Below are 16792 nucleotides of genomic sequence, written 5' to 3' on the forward strand. Positions count from 1 at the left end.
AATTAAAGCTTTTCTGTCGACCCATCATGAGTAGACAAACTTCTTCAGACAGCTAGCAAACAATATCACTTTTTTTGTCAGTTTTAGCAAAGAATGTCATGTTTTGTTTATTTATTTTTATTTTTTTCTTTGTTTTAATTTGAATTTGAATAAGAAAGCGTTTCCATATTATTTAACTCTATTTAATGTTGATCTCTCTTATATGATATCTAGTTTATATTGTTCTTCAGCACCTGTATAACACTTGTTTGTTTTCCTGCTTTTCTCCCTGTAGGTGTTTTTGTCAGTGGGTGAGAGCTTCACAGCAGAGCTGACTGATGTTAGACTAGTCAGTCCTATCCTCGGCTCTCCGCCTCGCCTCCTCCATGAGGGTAGTGTTGCTACGGTGACTGTGCCAGAAGAAGCCGCCAGCTCAGAGGTGAGTTGTGATTCTAGGCTTTTTTTTTTTGTGGATATATGATTTATCTGTGAGAGGGATGTTTTTTTTTTTAATTTAAAGGATAGCCGTGAACATTTCACAGAGTGCCTTTTGGTATTACAAGTCAGCAGCATATGAACTGCATGACTTAAAACCCTTTCCCATTGTCCTTTTTTAAACAATATGCAGGATGCAGGTTGATAAAATTTCCCCTGTTTTATATTGTGAAAGATAAATGTATAGTAACAGAGATGTTTGGAGACAGTCCAGTAAGTTATCTTTAGTTTTAAAACTTGACAGTAGAAAAAAAGGGAGTGAAAAACACAACAACAACAGTTTTTTTTTTACTCCAAAAAGTGTGGCCCTAACCGTTGTGCATTGGAAAGTTTATTTTTCCCGTTATATATTTCACTAATATCTACCTTACAGCTGTCTATTCCTGTATTGTGTGGGAGTCAGAAAGCAGCCAGTGCCTAGTGATGATTTTCTTAGCAGAAGATATCAAAACCCCAAATAAATAATTCGAAGTGTCCTACTGTGTCACCAGTTTTTTTGTCCAGGAAAATTTCCTTTCATTGAATATTACCTTCCCACATGAATAGTATGGATATAAATTAATTCAGTATGGTGCATCTGTTTTCTGTCAGCCAAGGTGGGGTCATTTACACAGGCGCTGATAGAAAATTGATGAAGACACATCAGTTTATTTAATTATTTCTCCGCCACCAGAGGACAAATTTAGACGAACTGCACCATTTTCCCTGGTATCTCTCTGTGCAGACTTTAATGTGATTCAAAAGTTACATAAAACCTTTGTAACTCAGTTAGTGCTGAGTTCTTGACTGTGCTGTGAACACTCAGCTGTTTCTTGTCAAGCCTTTTGAATGGTCCATGTAACACATCAGGGATAACACTTTCAGCTGGCAGCTAACAATGAAATGTACATGACAGACCCTGTGTGTGCACTACAAAAACTCTGTGTGACTATGCAGAATATTCTATTATATATGTTTAATCCAGTGGAAAGTCAGTGAAATAAAGTGCAATAGAATGATAAGATTCCATGTATTTTTGTCTGTTAATGTTATTAACTGGCTTCTCTGATATATGTTTTGCAGGTTGGCTTTGCCTCCCTGGCTCTGCAGGTTTCAAATATAGAGACAGGGACATGTGAAGCAGAAGTGACACGGACTGGGCTGTTTGGAGACGTCAGGGTGCAGTGGAGAGCTGGATACCCTTCAGGACAGGCTCCACCTGGGCTCAGCCTGGGAACTATCACACCAAGCGCAGGTAAAACACCCACAGAGGGACCGCTCTGTGAAGCAACACAGATTCACACATTATCACAAACCACTTGCATTATTTCTTTCAAATTATTTAGAACGATGTTTTGAATGTTTAGTAATCTCTGATCTTCTGTTGGATTAACTTTGAATACCATTTAGTTATAACAGGATGACAGTGAACCAATCTGAGCTTTCATCTAAGAATATACTTATTTTTTCTGTAGACCAAACACTTAGAAGGTTCAGGTTGATACCAAACATTAACCTGTTAGTAATGTGCTCCTTTCTTCATATTCAGGCTCACTGACCCTGGCTCATGGAGAGAAGACTAAAGCTGTATCGCTGACAGCTGTCGCTGATGTATCTGAGCCATCTGCCTACGCTGTGCACCTCACTGCTGCCACCTCCAGCACTTCTGCAGCCGGTGCTGTCAAGCTCAGGTAGTTGATTCACAGTGGTCTGGAGTCGTGGTGGAATATATAGATGTTAACTTGGAAACCTAGACCAATAAAAACTAAACTGAAACTAAGCATTTTTAACAATAAAAACTAAACTGAAATGGTGTGCTGGCAACTAACTGAAACAAAACTGAATTGAAAACAAAAATTAGAGACAAAATAAAAATAATAATGAATGAAAAAAATACAAAACTAACTCTGGTTCAGCTAACCCTCCTACACACAGGCACTGGGTTGGAGATGTGATGGTGTATTTCAAGCTTGAGAAACTGTTCCTTGCTAGAGATACTGAAATATAAGACTATGATTGACTAATTGACTAATATTCTCTATAAAATTAACACATTATGTTCTCTTCCCTCATCTATAAGAAGCTCATTTTAAAATACTGGAAAAGAAGAAGACAACAACTCCCATGATCCCACTCTAATTCAGATGCCATCAAACCACATCTTTTTTAATTATTTAATGTCACATCATGCATTTAAATCATAAATAAGATTTACATATTTGTCTGAATCAGATGTGGCCTCACTCTAGTGTTTGTCTCCCTGCACAGGTCAGGATTTACTGTGGCAGAAGTGGAACCGTTGGGAATCTACCAGTTTGCCCCTGATTCCCGCCAACTGGTCATCGCAGAGGACATCCAGACTATAACGCTTTATGTTCAGAGACTTTACGGTTCTCGTGGCAACAGAACCCACCTGTCCTTTTCAACAGTAGCAGGCAGCGCAGCAGCAGGAGAGGATTTTATTGCAGTGCCAGATGGCCGTTTGGTCTTTGACTCACCTCGCCAAACCAACACTTCCTTCCGTCTCTCAATACTTGATGACTCCCTCTCAGAGGCCGATGAGTACTTTCACGTCAACCTTACAGATGTTCGGGTCCTTAATCCGGACTCGGCGTGGGCAGACGCCGCTCCTCGCCTCCACCCTCAGCACAGCGTTGCCACGGTCACCATCCAGGCCAGTGATGTGACCGGAGGAGTGCTGAGTATTGGACCCGAGCTGGTCCAGATACCTGAGGACAGGGACGAGGAGACGGAGCAGGAGCGGAGGGTGGTTCTGAGGGTGCGCAGGTCTGACAGTGTGGCTGGAGCTGTGAGGGTTCGGGTCCAAGCATATGGAGGTGTGTGTTTGTTTTGTTGCTCCCTTGCATTATAGAGCCGCGATGAGCAGTTGATTAACTGATTAATTGATGAAAAGAAAAATTGCTTCTTTTTGTGAAAAGAAACAATTTGAAGACGTCACTTTGAGCATTTTTGTTTTTGTTAACATTTCATAGACTAAATACTTAATTAATCAGTCCACCTATGATTAGTTGCAGCCTTATTGCAGTATATTATCTTGTAATTTACAATGATATTTACAGTTTTGCTTGAAGTTGTGCTGCCGTGCTCTTTTATCCAGATGGAAGTACGACACCTCTGCCCTTCACCCTGGACCCTGTTGGGACTCTTGCAAAGGAGGAGGAGGACTTCCGCCTGGAGTCCACTGTAGTGTCCCTTCAGGCTGGTCAGAATGAGACAGAGGTCGTCCTCATCATCCTGGATGACTCAGAGCCCGAGGGACAGGAAGTGTTCTTCATTTACCTCAGTGATCCAGAGGGAGGAGCGCAAATCGCTGACAGTCCGTACCAGGGCTTTGGAGCTTTTGCCAAGATCACTATCCTCGGTAAAATAAATTTTAAAATGTTTTGTTAAATGTTCTGTTATTTGTCTCAGCTTAGCTATAGACTGAAGAAAAATAAGTTGTGTTAACTGCTGTTTCACTCATAGGCTCATCCATAAATTAAAATTTAATTTAGTTTTTATTTATTAGTTAATTTGTGGTAGGGAATTCCAGAGGGTTGTACCTTTGATTAAGAGTGCAGTTTGTGCAAAAGAAGTCTAAACTGAGACTTATTCTTAAAGATATCGCAGTGAAATAAAAATCAAATTAAATCTTATTGGTTTCTCGCCCAAACTTCGATAGCTTGGTTGTAAAGGGATGTTAGTGGTTTAATGATTGAGGCTGATGACTGAGATCAAAAGGTTTTGCAGTGCGAAAGGTGAGAAAAAAATCTTTGCATGCATGAAAGTTAAAGCTATGCTGAAGGTTTTAAGATTGAGCCTAACAGTTCCACCTGTTTCTTCTGTTTGTCAAACCTTAACTGATACCGAAAGTTCAGCACGGTGTCTAGTTCTGTTATGCAACGCAGTGTTTGTTGATGTCTTCTGGATTGTATCTGCTTCTGTTTATAGCGCTGTCTCAACCCCAAATGTGTCTTTAGGGTCTAATCAAATAGGCCCTGCAGACATGTGTTTGTTATCTCAGTGAGTGATTCAGTTTCCTTCTCCGGTTACATTAATTCCCTTTGATTAGGTTGCTGCTACATTAGTCTCCAGCTGCTATTTTGGGCCTCACTTCTCACATAATCACCACAGCAGGCAGATTATTTGATTATTCTGTGTTCATGACTGCTTACAGAACTAAATGATTATAAGATTGTGTGTTAATGAAGAACTTAATTTATTTATTTTTTCTTTTCCAGGCAGTGACTTCCATAATGGGATTGTTGGGTTTAGTCTCAATTCTCTGATGGGCCAAGTTCTGGACGAGGATTCAGAGAACAGAACTGCTCTCCTCTATCTGCAGAGGCAAGAAAACAGGTAAGAAAACAACTGTTAAAAATTAATAAGCTTAATGATAAATCAGCCCCTGGAAAAACGACTGCCACCAAGGTGTTTTATTGTTTGTCCTCTTTCTTCCTCTATTCAGAGCCTTTGAGGATCTGCAGGTGTTCTGGAGAGCGACCTTCAGCAAGGCAGCTCTAACGCTCGTCAACAATGGAGTCAACCTGACCAGCCAGCTGGTGCAGACCTCGGGAGCTGCTCTGTGTAGGAGAGGAGAGACAGTCTGTGCTCTCACTGTGGAGGTCCAGGATGATGAGGTGAGACAGAGGCAGAGGCCCCGGAGAAAGCAGAGCCAATCTTACTGACCTTAAAATCCACCCAGTCCTGCAGAATAAGGACAGATTACAAATGTGGTAGAATAGTGATCATCTGGTAACACTTTCTATGAAGATCAGGTCTATAATGCATCATAAGCACATTCATATAACATCAGAGGTATAAAGCATAAGTTGTCATGCATGATTAAAAATGTTTATAAAGAGTGTAAGAGCCTTATTAATTAATATGTTTTATGAATATGCTTATAGACCTTCAAGGAAAGTGTTGTGTTATCTGTATACTCTGTATCCGTGTTGCCGTAGGAGCCAGAGTACCAGGTGTGGTTCTTGGTGGAGATTTATCAGGTGGGCGATGGAGCGACCATTAATGAAACCACCCGGTTTGCCAACATCACCCTGGCGGAGAGCGACGATCCACAAGGCATTGTGTTCTTTGCAGTGGGCCACAGAGTGCCCGTCGCCACCCTGACGACCACGAGGCTCAGTCTTCAAGTCCACAGACGAGCGAGCACGTCTTCAGTCATGTCTGTGCGATATCGCACGCTGGTAAGTTTGTGTACTTTATTTAAGAGGGGATGGTGCAGCTTCGTCGACATGAGCGCTCTGCATCGTCTGCTCAGCTTTGCTGTGGAGGTCTTATTCTGTGTCTTAGGAAATCTCATTTTCAATCGAAGCCAATGTGATTCCAACCATTTACCAGCTGAAATAAGATTTTTCCCCCATGAAACACCTGAATGATGTTTATCTGTCTCTGTCTGACCCGGTTTCATTGCCTTGATTTACGACACGCTTCAGCAGACACAAATCTAATGGTATAGGCAGTTGATCTAATCTCTGCTCTTTCGTAACACAGCCATTATTCTGCATACTACACAATGAGCACCAATATTGGAATGTACTGCACAATGATGTCTTTTTTTCTCACAGTTTTTTCTTATGAAACGATACTGGAAAATTACTGCAGAAGCATGATGAGGGATTTTTATGTTCACTTATATTCAATTGGGGCACTTTTTCAGAGCAGTTTAGAGTAAAATCACAGTCACAGTTGAATTCCTTTTGAGGTTTATTGTAAAATAGTGCATGAACTCCTTCTGTCCAGGATCAGGCTTTTCCAGCTCTACCCAGAACTTGACTCAACTGTCAAAGATGTAACAAAAGCTACACTATGTACTATGTACTATGTATGGGACAATAATGGCCTAATGTCTGTGTAACGTGGCCCCAGAGCCAAGCCTACACTGTTACTTTGTCATCGCTTTTAGCAGACATCTTATTCTTGATAATTGGAAATCTAGCTGTTTAGTGTTGTTTTTATTTGTATTTTTTATAATGAGCTGAATTGCATTTAGCAGTCATTTTTCTTTTCTTTAGATGTTGGTCCACTGAAGATTTTAGATTGCACACCGATTTTACACCGTTTACTCATAGTGTTATGGTTAACTGATGCGGATGATGACCAGTGTTCACTCTTTTTCCTCAGCTCTTTAATCTCATCACCAACCTCCTTTTCTCTGAGGCACCATGATTACAGATATCTTGGCTACAAGGAGCACAAAGTGTTCACTGGCTCTCTCACTTTTTGAGAGCGGTGATCAAAGGAAGACGGTGTCTGGTGCACTCAACAAAAATCAAAAAGCTTCACGAGACACATGACCGGGTCATCAGCTTTCATCTCACAGAAAGCATGTTGTGGGACAGAAGGCTTTATGTACAATAAAGGCTCAGGCTTCATTTGGTTTGCATTATGCTTTCACAATATGTCACTCATCTACATATGCTGCTACTGGAATGCAGACCACATGGTTTACCAAGTCAGAATTCAGAACTGTATTTCATTGTTGTTTTTACACGTTGTAGGTATATTACATGTGTTGATCATGTAAGTTTTTTTTTTGCAGAACAGGACTCCATCTAACACAAATCATTTCTGTCTTTGCTGTAGGAGCTTTCCAGAGATGACGTGTTTGGTCCTGCCATAATCCGACCTGCTAAAGAAGGGATGGACTTTCCCAAACAGCAGGGTCGGCTGACCTTTGAGGTGGGAAGTCTTAACACGTCACTGGACATTTACCTCACGCCTGACCTCGCCTCGTCACTGCCCACTCCGAAGCGCTTCCAGGTGGAGCTCTTCAATGCTACAGGAGGAGCCAGAGTGCACCCTCAGTTTGGGCTGGCTAACGTGACTCTGGTGTCGAATGCTGCAAGTCAAGCTGTGTGGGCCTTACTGGACCAGTTGCATCAACCTCTTAATCCACCCACTTTGAACCAGGTGCTGCAAGGACTCATAAATCAGGTCGCTACACCTCTTAATCGTGAGCAGATGGCCGCCGTGCTCGAAGCTCTGGAGAAGGTATGAAGAGGGTTTGAGAGTGAGGAGAAAACACAGTTCCTGTAAACTGAAACCTGAACTTTATTTTAAGGCCAGTTTGATTTATTCTTATGAAGCTGGAAGAGCAGATAAAGCAGCGATATGATATAATATCAGTTTATAGTCATAACTCAAACACATTTTTGACATGTCACCCTTATCCTTATCTGTAAATTGTCCATATCATAATAGGTTTGATTCTATCAGTTTTTCCCAGCCTTTGGTGCAAAGAGCAGATTACTGATTTCTTTTTGCTTTCTTAAGATTATTGCATGATTTGTCAGTAATGAGGAAAACACTTGCTTCTGCATGCATTTATTTTTCACCACTTAGAGCGTGTGAGTCAGTTTGGTAGACTGTGTCAGACAGATGTACGCTAAAGGGCATACATCACCTCCACTTCGCTCCTCTGACAGATCTGAGGACCAGTTTGTCATCTGAAAAGGTCTCAGTTGTCACTGTTTGAGCGCTGCTATCACTGAACTCCTCTGATGTTGGAGTCTACACGCAGTACCGCGCTTGCTTAGCCTCCAGACGAGCGGAGACACCGCTGTAATTTAATATGACGGAGTGTGCGGGGGACGGAAGAGGGAGCGGAGACAGCAGAAATGAGTTACACAGCGTGAGGATACGTGGGAGAGAAGGGAAGGAGAGAGGGTAGAGAAACTGGCATTAAATCAGTATAAAAGGTGGATAAAACTGACGCCTAAACCAAAGAAAGTGACAGAATCAGGAAGGGTGGAAAAGATAAATACAGCACTCAAATGCAGATTACACAGAGTATATAAGAAAGATAAACTTGCAAAAAGTACAAGAGCAAATACACATGTAATGATAAAAAGGGGTAAGAAAGTCTGGGATTTTCTGGTTGAATTTTAGGCAGAAATCTTTTCTGATTGTTTTCTACTCACCAGTCTCTCTCTCTGTTCGTTTCTGTTTTCTCTGAGCCAGGTGCTCGCGGAAGCAGGGAGGACTCCTTTACACGAAAGTAGCCGCAATTTGACCTTTGACCTGCTGTGTGCCTTGGCCAATCCCAGCAGAGTCGACACCAGAGGCCTCAGCCACCTCGCTGAAGTGGCCGAGCGGTTTGCCTTCAGCCTCCTCACGCACAGTCAGTGTGAAATGTGAGTGACGAGTGGGAGATATCCCTCTTTAAAATTTGGAGATATGTTGGACTTCACAGGTTGACACTACCTTACCATGCATGTTATAAGGCCACTACTAAACATGCAGCAACATGGTCAGCTGCATGAAGACAATTAATAGTGCCAATAACACCTCATAGGGGCTAAATAACCATAGCTAATGTTTCAAAATGAAAGGATACGTTTATCACAACATGGTGAAACAATAAAGCTGAACATTGTTTAACAAATTTATGTCTTTAAACTTTTTAAACCTGATATGTGGCTTTCCACACACAGCAACCAGCACACATAGCATTGTGTTTATTAGTGAAGACAAAGAGACATATTTTTACTATTCTTATTTATTTTAGGAACTTATATATAATGTAAAGGTTATAATATAATATAACCTGTGACACAGAAATGCTTTAGTGCTCCTCCTAAATGTCTCAAAGGCTTTCAGCTGAGCTCATGTCTCCCCTTAGCTCTTCTGTAATTCAAACCATAAATGTTACATGAAAAAAAAAGAAAGATTTTCCTTTTTAGATATTATTAGCATGTTTTTATGGCTTGGTGTTGTAAATGTTTTTCTTTCTCTGTGTTTTTTTTCCAGAAGGGGCACTATCTTGGAAACGTGTCCATATATGACAATCTCTGCCTTCCAGTGGTATCCCACGCAGATCAATGGGCACAAATTCAGGGGCCGTAACGCCGACTTCTTCCAGCTCCCAGATACTCTGCTGCCAGTGCCAGCTGTCCCGACTGCCGACTGTGGGAACCTCAGCCGGATTCAACTGACCGAGTTTAGAACCGAGCACTGGTTCCTCACCAATGATACAACCACAGCCCTCAATGGGAAGGTAGAGAAGCACTGAGATCATTTTTAGACTTCAGTTTTTTTTCCCACTAGGAAACAGCAGGTGGCAGTGTTGCTCCAGTATAAACTAGCCATTAATTTTTTAGTTCCCTCCACGGCCGACCTCTCCTCTCTTCTTCTGTTTATATGAAGGTGTTCTCAGCCAGCCTGCAGGACAGAGGGTCACGACCCCTGGAAGATGGAAATGAGGTGGTGTATCGTATCCACACCCCCGGGCAGCAAGTTAAACTGGGCCGCTCTCTGTGCCTTCTCTGGAACCAGACCACTGCAAGGTAATCCACCACAGACACACCTCTTCAGATGTGTGTTCAGCCATTCTGAATACACTAAAAACAGCAAGCTGACACACAAAATGTTTCTGCCTTTAACAATATTTTATTGGGGTTTTCCCATCATAACAAAAATTACACATCAAAATGGCTAATCTCAGCAGCAAATACAGTAAACTCTCAAATGAAAAGGCAGATAAACAATTAAAACAATTACAATGAACAAGAAGTCTTGAAGATCATATGAGCTGCTACACTTTATGATCTTATTCCAGATGCCCCGCTCCACCCACACCTGTCTTTGACTTTATTGATCATTAGCAATATATGTTGATTAGTTATTTTTATTTTGTTCACATTTTTACATCCCATACTTCAAGGTTTTTGTTGACTTTTCAATTATATAAACAATGTAATGCAGCATAATACAACATGTTAAAGTAAGAAAAGAAAAACAATTAACAAACAACAACACAACAGATCTTGGCACTAGATAATCTAAAAAAATAAACTAGGAGGGTACAAAGCACCTCCACAAGTAACAAGGAGGGGATGTTTTCAATCCTTTGTGTTTCTCTCTTTATGTACTGTACTGTAAAAAAATAGGTCAGACTTTATAAAACGTCTCTTAGAAATTATTAGTCCTTGCTGTTAACAATTTGAGAGAGGCAATGTCCGTCATCAGCTTTAACCATTCATCAAAAACAGCCTTTGCTTGACTTTTCCAGTGCCAAAGAACAATCCTGCCAGTGCAAGTCTAATTTTTTGTTTGGATATGCCTGTGAGTGGAAGAAACCCATCTCCTTGTAAATACGGCTGGGAGATTTGACGACTTGCTTGAACAATCCCACAGTAAATGTCCATTCTATGGCTATTGCTGTCTTAGCTTGTAAGAGACGCAAGTCCATTAGCACATGATCACTCTTCTTTGCAATAAAATCAACTGAAAAAGCCCAGGATGCACAACTTTGGCGAAATAAGGAGTGAAAGAGTCTTACTTTAACATTGTCACGTTTGAAGCATGTGTCTGGCATATTGGGATTAAAGTGATGTAGTTTTGATGGCGATATATATGTTCTCAGAATCCAATTATACTGAAGCAGCTTCAGCCATGTGTTGATTGTTTGAGTTTGAGCCTTCAGGCACACCGCAGACCATTCCTCTTCTGAGATTTCCTCCTGTTAATCTACCCTCCAGCCTTTAAGTTTAGTAGACTCAGGTGAATCGTCTACAGACGTTTTTTTAGAGAGGTGGTACTTGTCCCCCCAGCAACAGCCTGTTTCACTGTGATCTTTTCTAGCATTGAGAGAGGTGGCTGAGCAAGGGTGTGGTTTTGAGATACAGATATAAAATTTATTATTCTGTAAAAACTTAACGAAGTGCTCTGAGGGAATATTAGAGGGAGTGTGTTTCATCCTTTCATTCTGTTATAAATATAGTATTGCACCCTATAAGCGTGAAACCCAACAGTATTTTTTCCCAGGACGGCAAAGGCAAGACCCGCCCTGCCCTGTCTCTGATTGGCCTGAGCGTGAAATGTCGGTTATCTACTCACACTGAACAAACACCATGCAAGGAAGGTCTAAAATTCACCATAGCTGCTGCTGCTCTGACAATACAGCCACCAGTATCTTCGAAACGCCACACAGCCACATTCCAGTCAGTCAGAAGCAGAGTACGATGGGTCTTGCCTTCACCATCCTGGGGAAAAAATATCACAGTGGGGAGGGAGTTTCTGTTTATTTTTGGGCCTTGTGCATAAAATGTTTCTATTCTCGATAATGCGGCCGTGGCCACATTGGCATTTTCATTTCATTTTCATTTCGTTTCATGTACTATTATACAGGAAAAGATTAAAAGTAACAAAATAACTTAAATGAGGACTTAAATGAAGTGGGCAGATATGAGGGGTTAAATTGGTGGTTGTCCTTCCATCGGACAGTGTTTGAAATGTGTAACAGAGGTTACCTGGCATTACCTGGTATTATCGGTGGTTGAGGTTGGTGATTGTATTTCAGCGGTTTGTTCAGCAAAGGGCAAAAGTCAAAGTCCCGTCTCTCAATAAGACCTCTCTGCAGGCATGGAGGACGTCACATCTTTCTGTTTCATATCTGCATTCAGTCCCGCTACACTCTGAGTCAGTTTGCTGAGGACATTCCTGGGGTGTGGAATGGGGACTTGGCTGGAACACACTGTTACAAGTTAAGAACTGGCAGGTTTAGTTTGGCTGGAACAGCTACTTGGATGATGTATCCCAGAAAACAAAACGGATGAGAGGGCCGATATGGAGGGAGAGCAGAAGGTGGAGGCGAGACAGGAAAGTCAGTGACCGGGAAAGGTCAGTGTTGCAGTGTGACTTTCTGGCAGTGAATGAAAGGTCACAATAAAATATGTAATATAGGATATTTTTTGCTTTTCAAAAACTGCTTGTTCAATTCTTGCTTTTTAATTGTGCAACCAAATCTACACCCCACAATGTTTTTTAATCAATCATTGATAGTGACAGGGGAAAAACCAATAAAATCAGATCCAAGTTGAATGAAAAGCAAACCGCAAACTCTTGTTTATTTTCCCTACATACATAATATTCACTCAACCTAATATGACTTCATTAGGGCTGCACACTGGCAAGAATCTCATTTTAGGTAATTTGTCATAATATAAAAAACACCACCATATGCATGAAACTGAGTTAACAATGTTTACTTTTTTTATGTAGTCAGAACAGTGACGATAGATAATAACACTGCTATGTAGCTGTCAGAGGTTTAAATACAACACAAAATAAACCACAGCCATGAAATTTTGCATGCATTACAATAACAGGATGCAGTGTTGAGAATCGATAAAGTATCATAGTACTACGATACTCGAGTGTTTCAGTGTTTTTTGACACCGCTGTGCTCCATATTTTCCCAATAGTCATCCACGCCCCCACATGTAATAAATATGTAGCTAAGAAAACATGAAACAAGAAGAACCAATGAAAAACATACAGCAAATTCAATAAAGAACATAAATAAATAATTAATGTCCAAAAAGGAGGAAGATGAAGTGAATACTTATCAAGTCTCACTCCTTTTTTATATTTCACTGTCAAACTTGTTGTTAAACATGAATATTCCAGCTTTTTTAGACAACTCAGTCAAATCAAACAAAAGTAAAACAGTCAAAACACAGCAAGAGCAAATAAACACTGAACAAACGAAACAAATCCAAATCATTCTGCACATTCTGCCTCCTGTCTTACTCTCCCAGTTCCCCTCTCCAATCATTCATGCCACATCCATTCAATATGTAATAATAATGTAATTTATATTTGTTTAGATTGGGGCTGTACCCAACATGAGAGTGTTTTACCAGTAAGTGCCTGTCCACACCTGCATGGTTATTTTAAAAAAAAAAGAAGCTTTTTCTATGCATTTTGCCTTTTAGCCACACACAGACAGCATTTTAAGTCACTAAAAACTGAGCTTATCAAAAATGCTAGGCAAGATTCAGACCAGTTTTGGGCTTGTAAAATCAGAGTCTGTGCCGTTGTTATCTACATGGTTACCCTGTTTGTTTACAAAAGGGATGTATGAAATGGTGAGAAAACTTCAGTCTCAGCGAAGGACTGCATCCACCTGTGGAAGTAGCAGCAGCAAAAATGAGGGTGCCCGAGGATGCACGCTGGATTACCTCTGTGAAAACTCTGTGACTCTGGAAAACTGCTGATGCATTTTGACTGTCACCATCAGAACATGGAGTACAGAGCCCAAAGTGAAGAAGGTTGCCGTCAACTTAACGCCAACTTCAACTTAAGTAAAACGACCCCTGGAGATTTTTTTTTCTGAAATGGTGCCAAAATGCTGGTGTTTTAAAATGCCGTGTTTAAAAATACCTGACCTGGCCTGAGACTCACCTTTTAATGCCTTTCTTCATCATCTGTGATATAAAAAAAAAGCATCAAATGAACACACAGTCAGAGAAATTAAAAATGTCCGTTCTCTTGCTCATAGTTCAGATATAAAATCCCAGCAAACCACGGAGCATCTCTCCTGCATTTCTATCCATCCACTTGCATCACAGTTGGTTTTTGTCAGCTGATATTTAGACTCTGTTTGTGAAGATTACAGCCTGTCATTATGTTGCATTATTTTGTGTATAGTGATGCACCTAAAAAACAAGAGCTGAAACTTGTTTACCAACTTGTTTACCTCATTTCTCCTTCTTGCATCACTTAACAACCAGTGCATGTTGTCATGGCTCATATAAAACTATATTAATGATTCCCCTTATGCATAATTCTTCACTGAAATGCTATCCTTGTGCATTTTTGTAGGCTTGTGTAGGCTTTCTTTCTTATTATAATGCACACTGACTAATAAAACAAATAAAGAAAAAATTCTGGATTTAAAGAATCTCAGTTGGCTGACGGGATAGTGTCTTTTGTCACACAGCATCGTAGGTAAAGGTGACAACAGATAACAGTCAAAGAAGTAAAAAGCACCTGAGAGCAAACTGGACATGATGATACATTCTCCACTTCTCCTCCTCTGTCCTCTAGCTGGTCATCAGATGGTCGACACTGCAGGGTTGTGAAAGAGAGTGGGAACTATGTGGAATGTGCCTGCTCCCACTTGTCTATCTACACGGCCTACGCAGAGTTTGCCACTCTTGCATCCTACAACGAGGCCTTCTACGCCTCGGGATTTATCTGCATCTCAGGTAGAAAACACACTCCTCCGTCCATGTCTTTTTCTTTGCTTGTGTCTTCACTTGCTTTCTTGTGATTTTTCTGTTCGCCTGCTGCCTACTTGCCTTTCTCTTCAGCTTTCTCTCTGCTGGATTCCTTTTCCACATTCCTCCCACGTGGTTATTAATAGCCACTGTTTTATATATTTATATATATCATTTGTTAATTTAACATTAATACTGGTTCCATGTCTTCCCCTTCTCTGTCCACAGGCTTTGCATTGGCCATTATATCCCATGTGCTGTGCTCCCGTTTCCCCATGTTTGCTGCCAAACTGCTCACTCACATGATGTTGAGCTGCCTTGGAACCCAGGTAATACACTTCTGCTTGTGTAGTACTATGGTGCTTTACTATAAAGGTCACAGTGAGCACTAAGTCCCACAATTCACAGCTCATAACAGCTGAGACCTTCATACTCCCACACCATCTGCATTAGTTCCTTTGGCCTTTTCATCCATTCTTTCCAACAGATTCTCTGTATGGCCTAAAATGTAGATGGATAGGAAACCTTTTGCAAGTTTTTATAGAGCCATCCGTCTCTCTGTGCTGTATGGATCAGCAGCTCACACACATCAACACAGCTGCAATGCTTGTATTGCAACACACACTTTCGCTTTCATCAAATACTGATAGAAACATGAACAACAGACATACATGTCCTCCTTTACATTTAAATACAACCTCAAGTCCAGATGGGATGGTGTGCAAAACGTAAATAAAATCATAATGCAATGATTCAGTTGAACATTGTACAAAGAAGAGAGATTTAAGCTAACTTTTTTGTAAATATGCACTTATTCTGAATTCCTGCAACACTTGTTGGGACAGGCGCAACAAGAGACTGGGAAAGTTGTAGGATGCTCAAACACCTGTTTGGAACATTCAAGAGGTAAACAGGTTAATTGGTAACAGGTGACAGTATCATGGTTGAGTACTGAAGAAGTATCCTCAAAAGACCTTTGTCGTTCACAAGACACTGCATCAAAAACTCAACTCAAACTGTCACATCTGTGAAAGGCCTTTTAATGCTGAAAGGTACATACAGGTCTTGGAGTAACATCTCCAGACACTGTCTTTTAGAGGAACGTCCCTCCTTATTTCAGCGAGACAACGCCAAGACACATTCTGCATGTGTTATAACAGCGTGACTGCATAGTGAAAGAGTTCAGGTACTAGACTGACCTGCCTGCCACTGAAACTTTGTGGTGCATTATGAATTGCAATATGCAACAACATTGACACTGCACTGTTGAGCATTTGAAGTCATACATCAAGCAAGACTGGGAGAGAATTGTGAAACTTTCAAAACTTAAAACAGAGTTTTTCAGTTTGGATATTGAAATATTTTGTCTTTGTACTATAACTGATTGAACACAGCTCAAAAGGTTTTAAACCAAACAGTTTCAGGGAAGGCTTCGTAAATGTAAATGAAAAAAAATACTGTAATAGAAATGACATTATTTATCACATGATAGCCTGTGTGTGATTTTACTGTTTTTCCCAGAGACAGAAACTAATAAATGCCTTCGGACAGACTTTTTTATGTATTTGGTGCAGTCTGAAGTTACGTCAAGCAGCAATATTAGATAACATTAGACTATATTGATTCAATTGTCGAGTGGCCATGGCTTTAACATAATTATGATCCCAGAGACGTCCAGAAATTGAGCCAAACTAAACAAGTAAACTAAGCTTTGTCCAAGGGGAGGCCCACAGTGTCAGACTTTGAAAACCGCTGCTTTAAACATTTACTGAGAGTGCACACACACGCACGCACACACACACACACCCATACACACATATACATAGCCTTGAACACACATCATCCAATGTTACTGGTTGCGTAGCTTGCGGGCCGGCGCGTCCTGACAACGCAACCATGCCCCCCGCACCCTCGGCCATTAAAAACGCAAGCTGTCACATAAGCAATGAGCGAGATAGATATGTGGCTGCAGGTCAGTCGCACGTCTGTGTGTGTATGTGTGCACGTGTGTGTGCGTGAGCGAGTGCGGGACTGGTAATTTTCCACTGGTCCCCCGTCTCTTTGGTTGACAAACACGAGCCCCTACTAAAGCAGACTGTCGTTGGGGGCGAACCACCTCGGGCTCTACCTGTTTATGGCCCCGGCAGAGCCCCTGAACCTGAAAGGGTTTTGGATGGAAAATTCCGTCCTGTTCGGATTCCTTGTTGGTACTGTACTGCACGTTAAGGCCCTCTTCTTTGGACATGCACGTGTCTGAGGTTGTGCTTTAGTTTATAAAATACATGTGTTTCTGTGGCCTTCCAGTCAAGGCT

At 41.1% G+C, this 16792-nt stretch overlaps 1 protein-coding gene across 1 annotated transcript in view; it reads left to right on the forward strand.

The window, feature by feature from the left end:
• The window catches only part of adgrv1 (adhesion G protein-coupled receptor V1), a 162278-nt gene that overhangs the window by 73264 nt on the left and 72222 nt on the right, over positions 1-16792 (forward strand). Inside the window, exons 75-88 of the mRNA XM_084728141.1 lie at positions 275-418; positions 1537-1708; positions 2003-2144; positions 2722-3290; positions 3572-3835; positions 4695-4812; positions 4922-5093; positions 5418-5660; positions 7060-7467; positions 8437-8609; positions 9226-9472; positions 9622-9761; positions 14308-14468; positions 14709-14809. Coding sequence (XP_084584267.1) covers positions 275-418; positions 1537-1708; positions 2003-2144; positions 2722-3290; positions 3572-3835; positions 4695-4812; positions 4922-5093; positions 5418-5660; positions 7060-7467; positions 8437-8609; positions 9226-9472; positions 9622-9761; positions 14308-14468; positions 14709-14809 — 3054 coding nt within the window. The remainder of the gene's footprint in view (positions 1-274; positions 419-1536; positions 1709-2002; positions 2145-2721; positions 3291-3571; positions 3836-4694; positions 4813-4921; positions 5094-5417; positions 5661-7059; positions 7468-8436; positions 8610-9225; positions 9473-9621; positions 9762-14307; positions 14469-14708; positions 14810-16792) is intronic.

Source organism: Lutjanus erythropterus, chromosome 10 (assembly GCF_056507025.1).
Source record: "Lutjanus erythropterus isolate fLutEry1 chromosome 10, fLutEry1.hap2, whole genome shotgun sequence".
Classification (NCBI taxonomy): Eukaryota; Metazoa; Chordata; class Actinopteri; order Lutjaniformes; family Lutjanidae; genus Lutjanus; species Lutjanus erythropterus.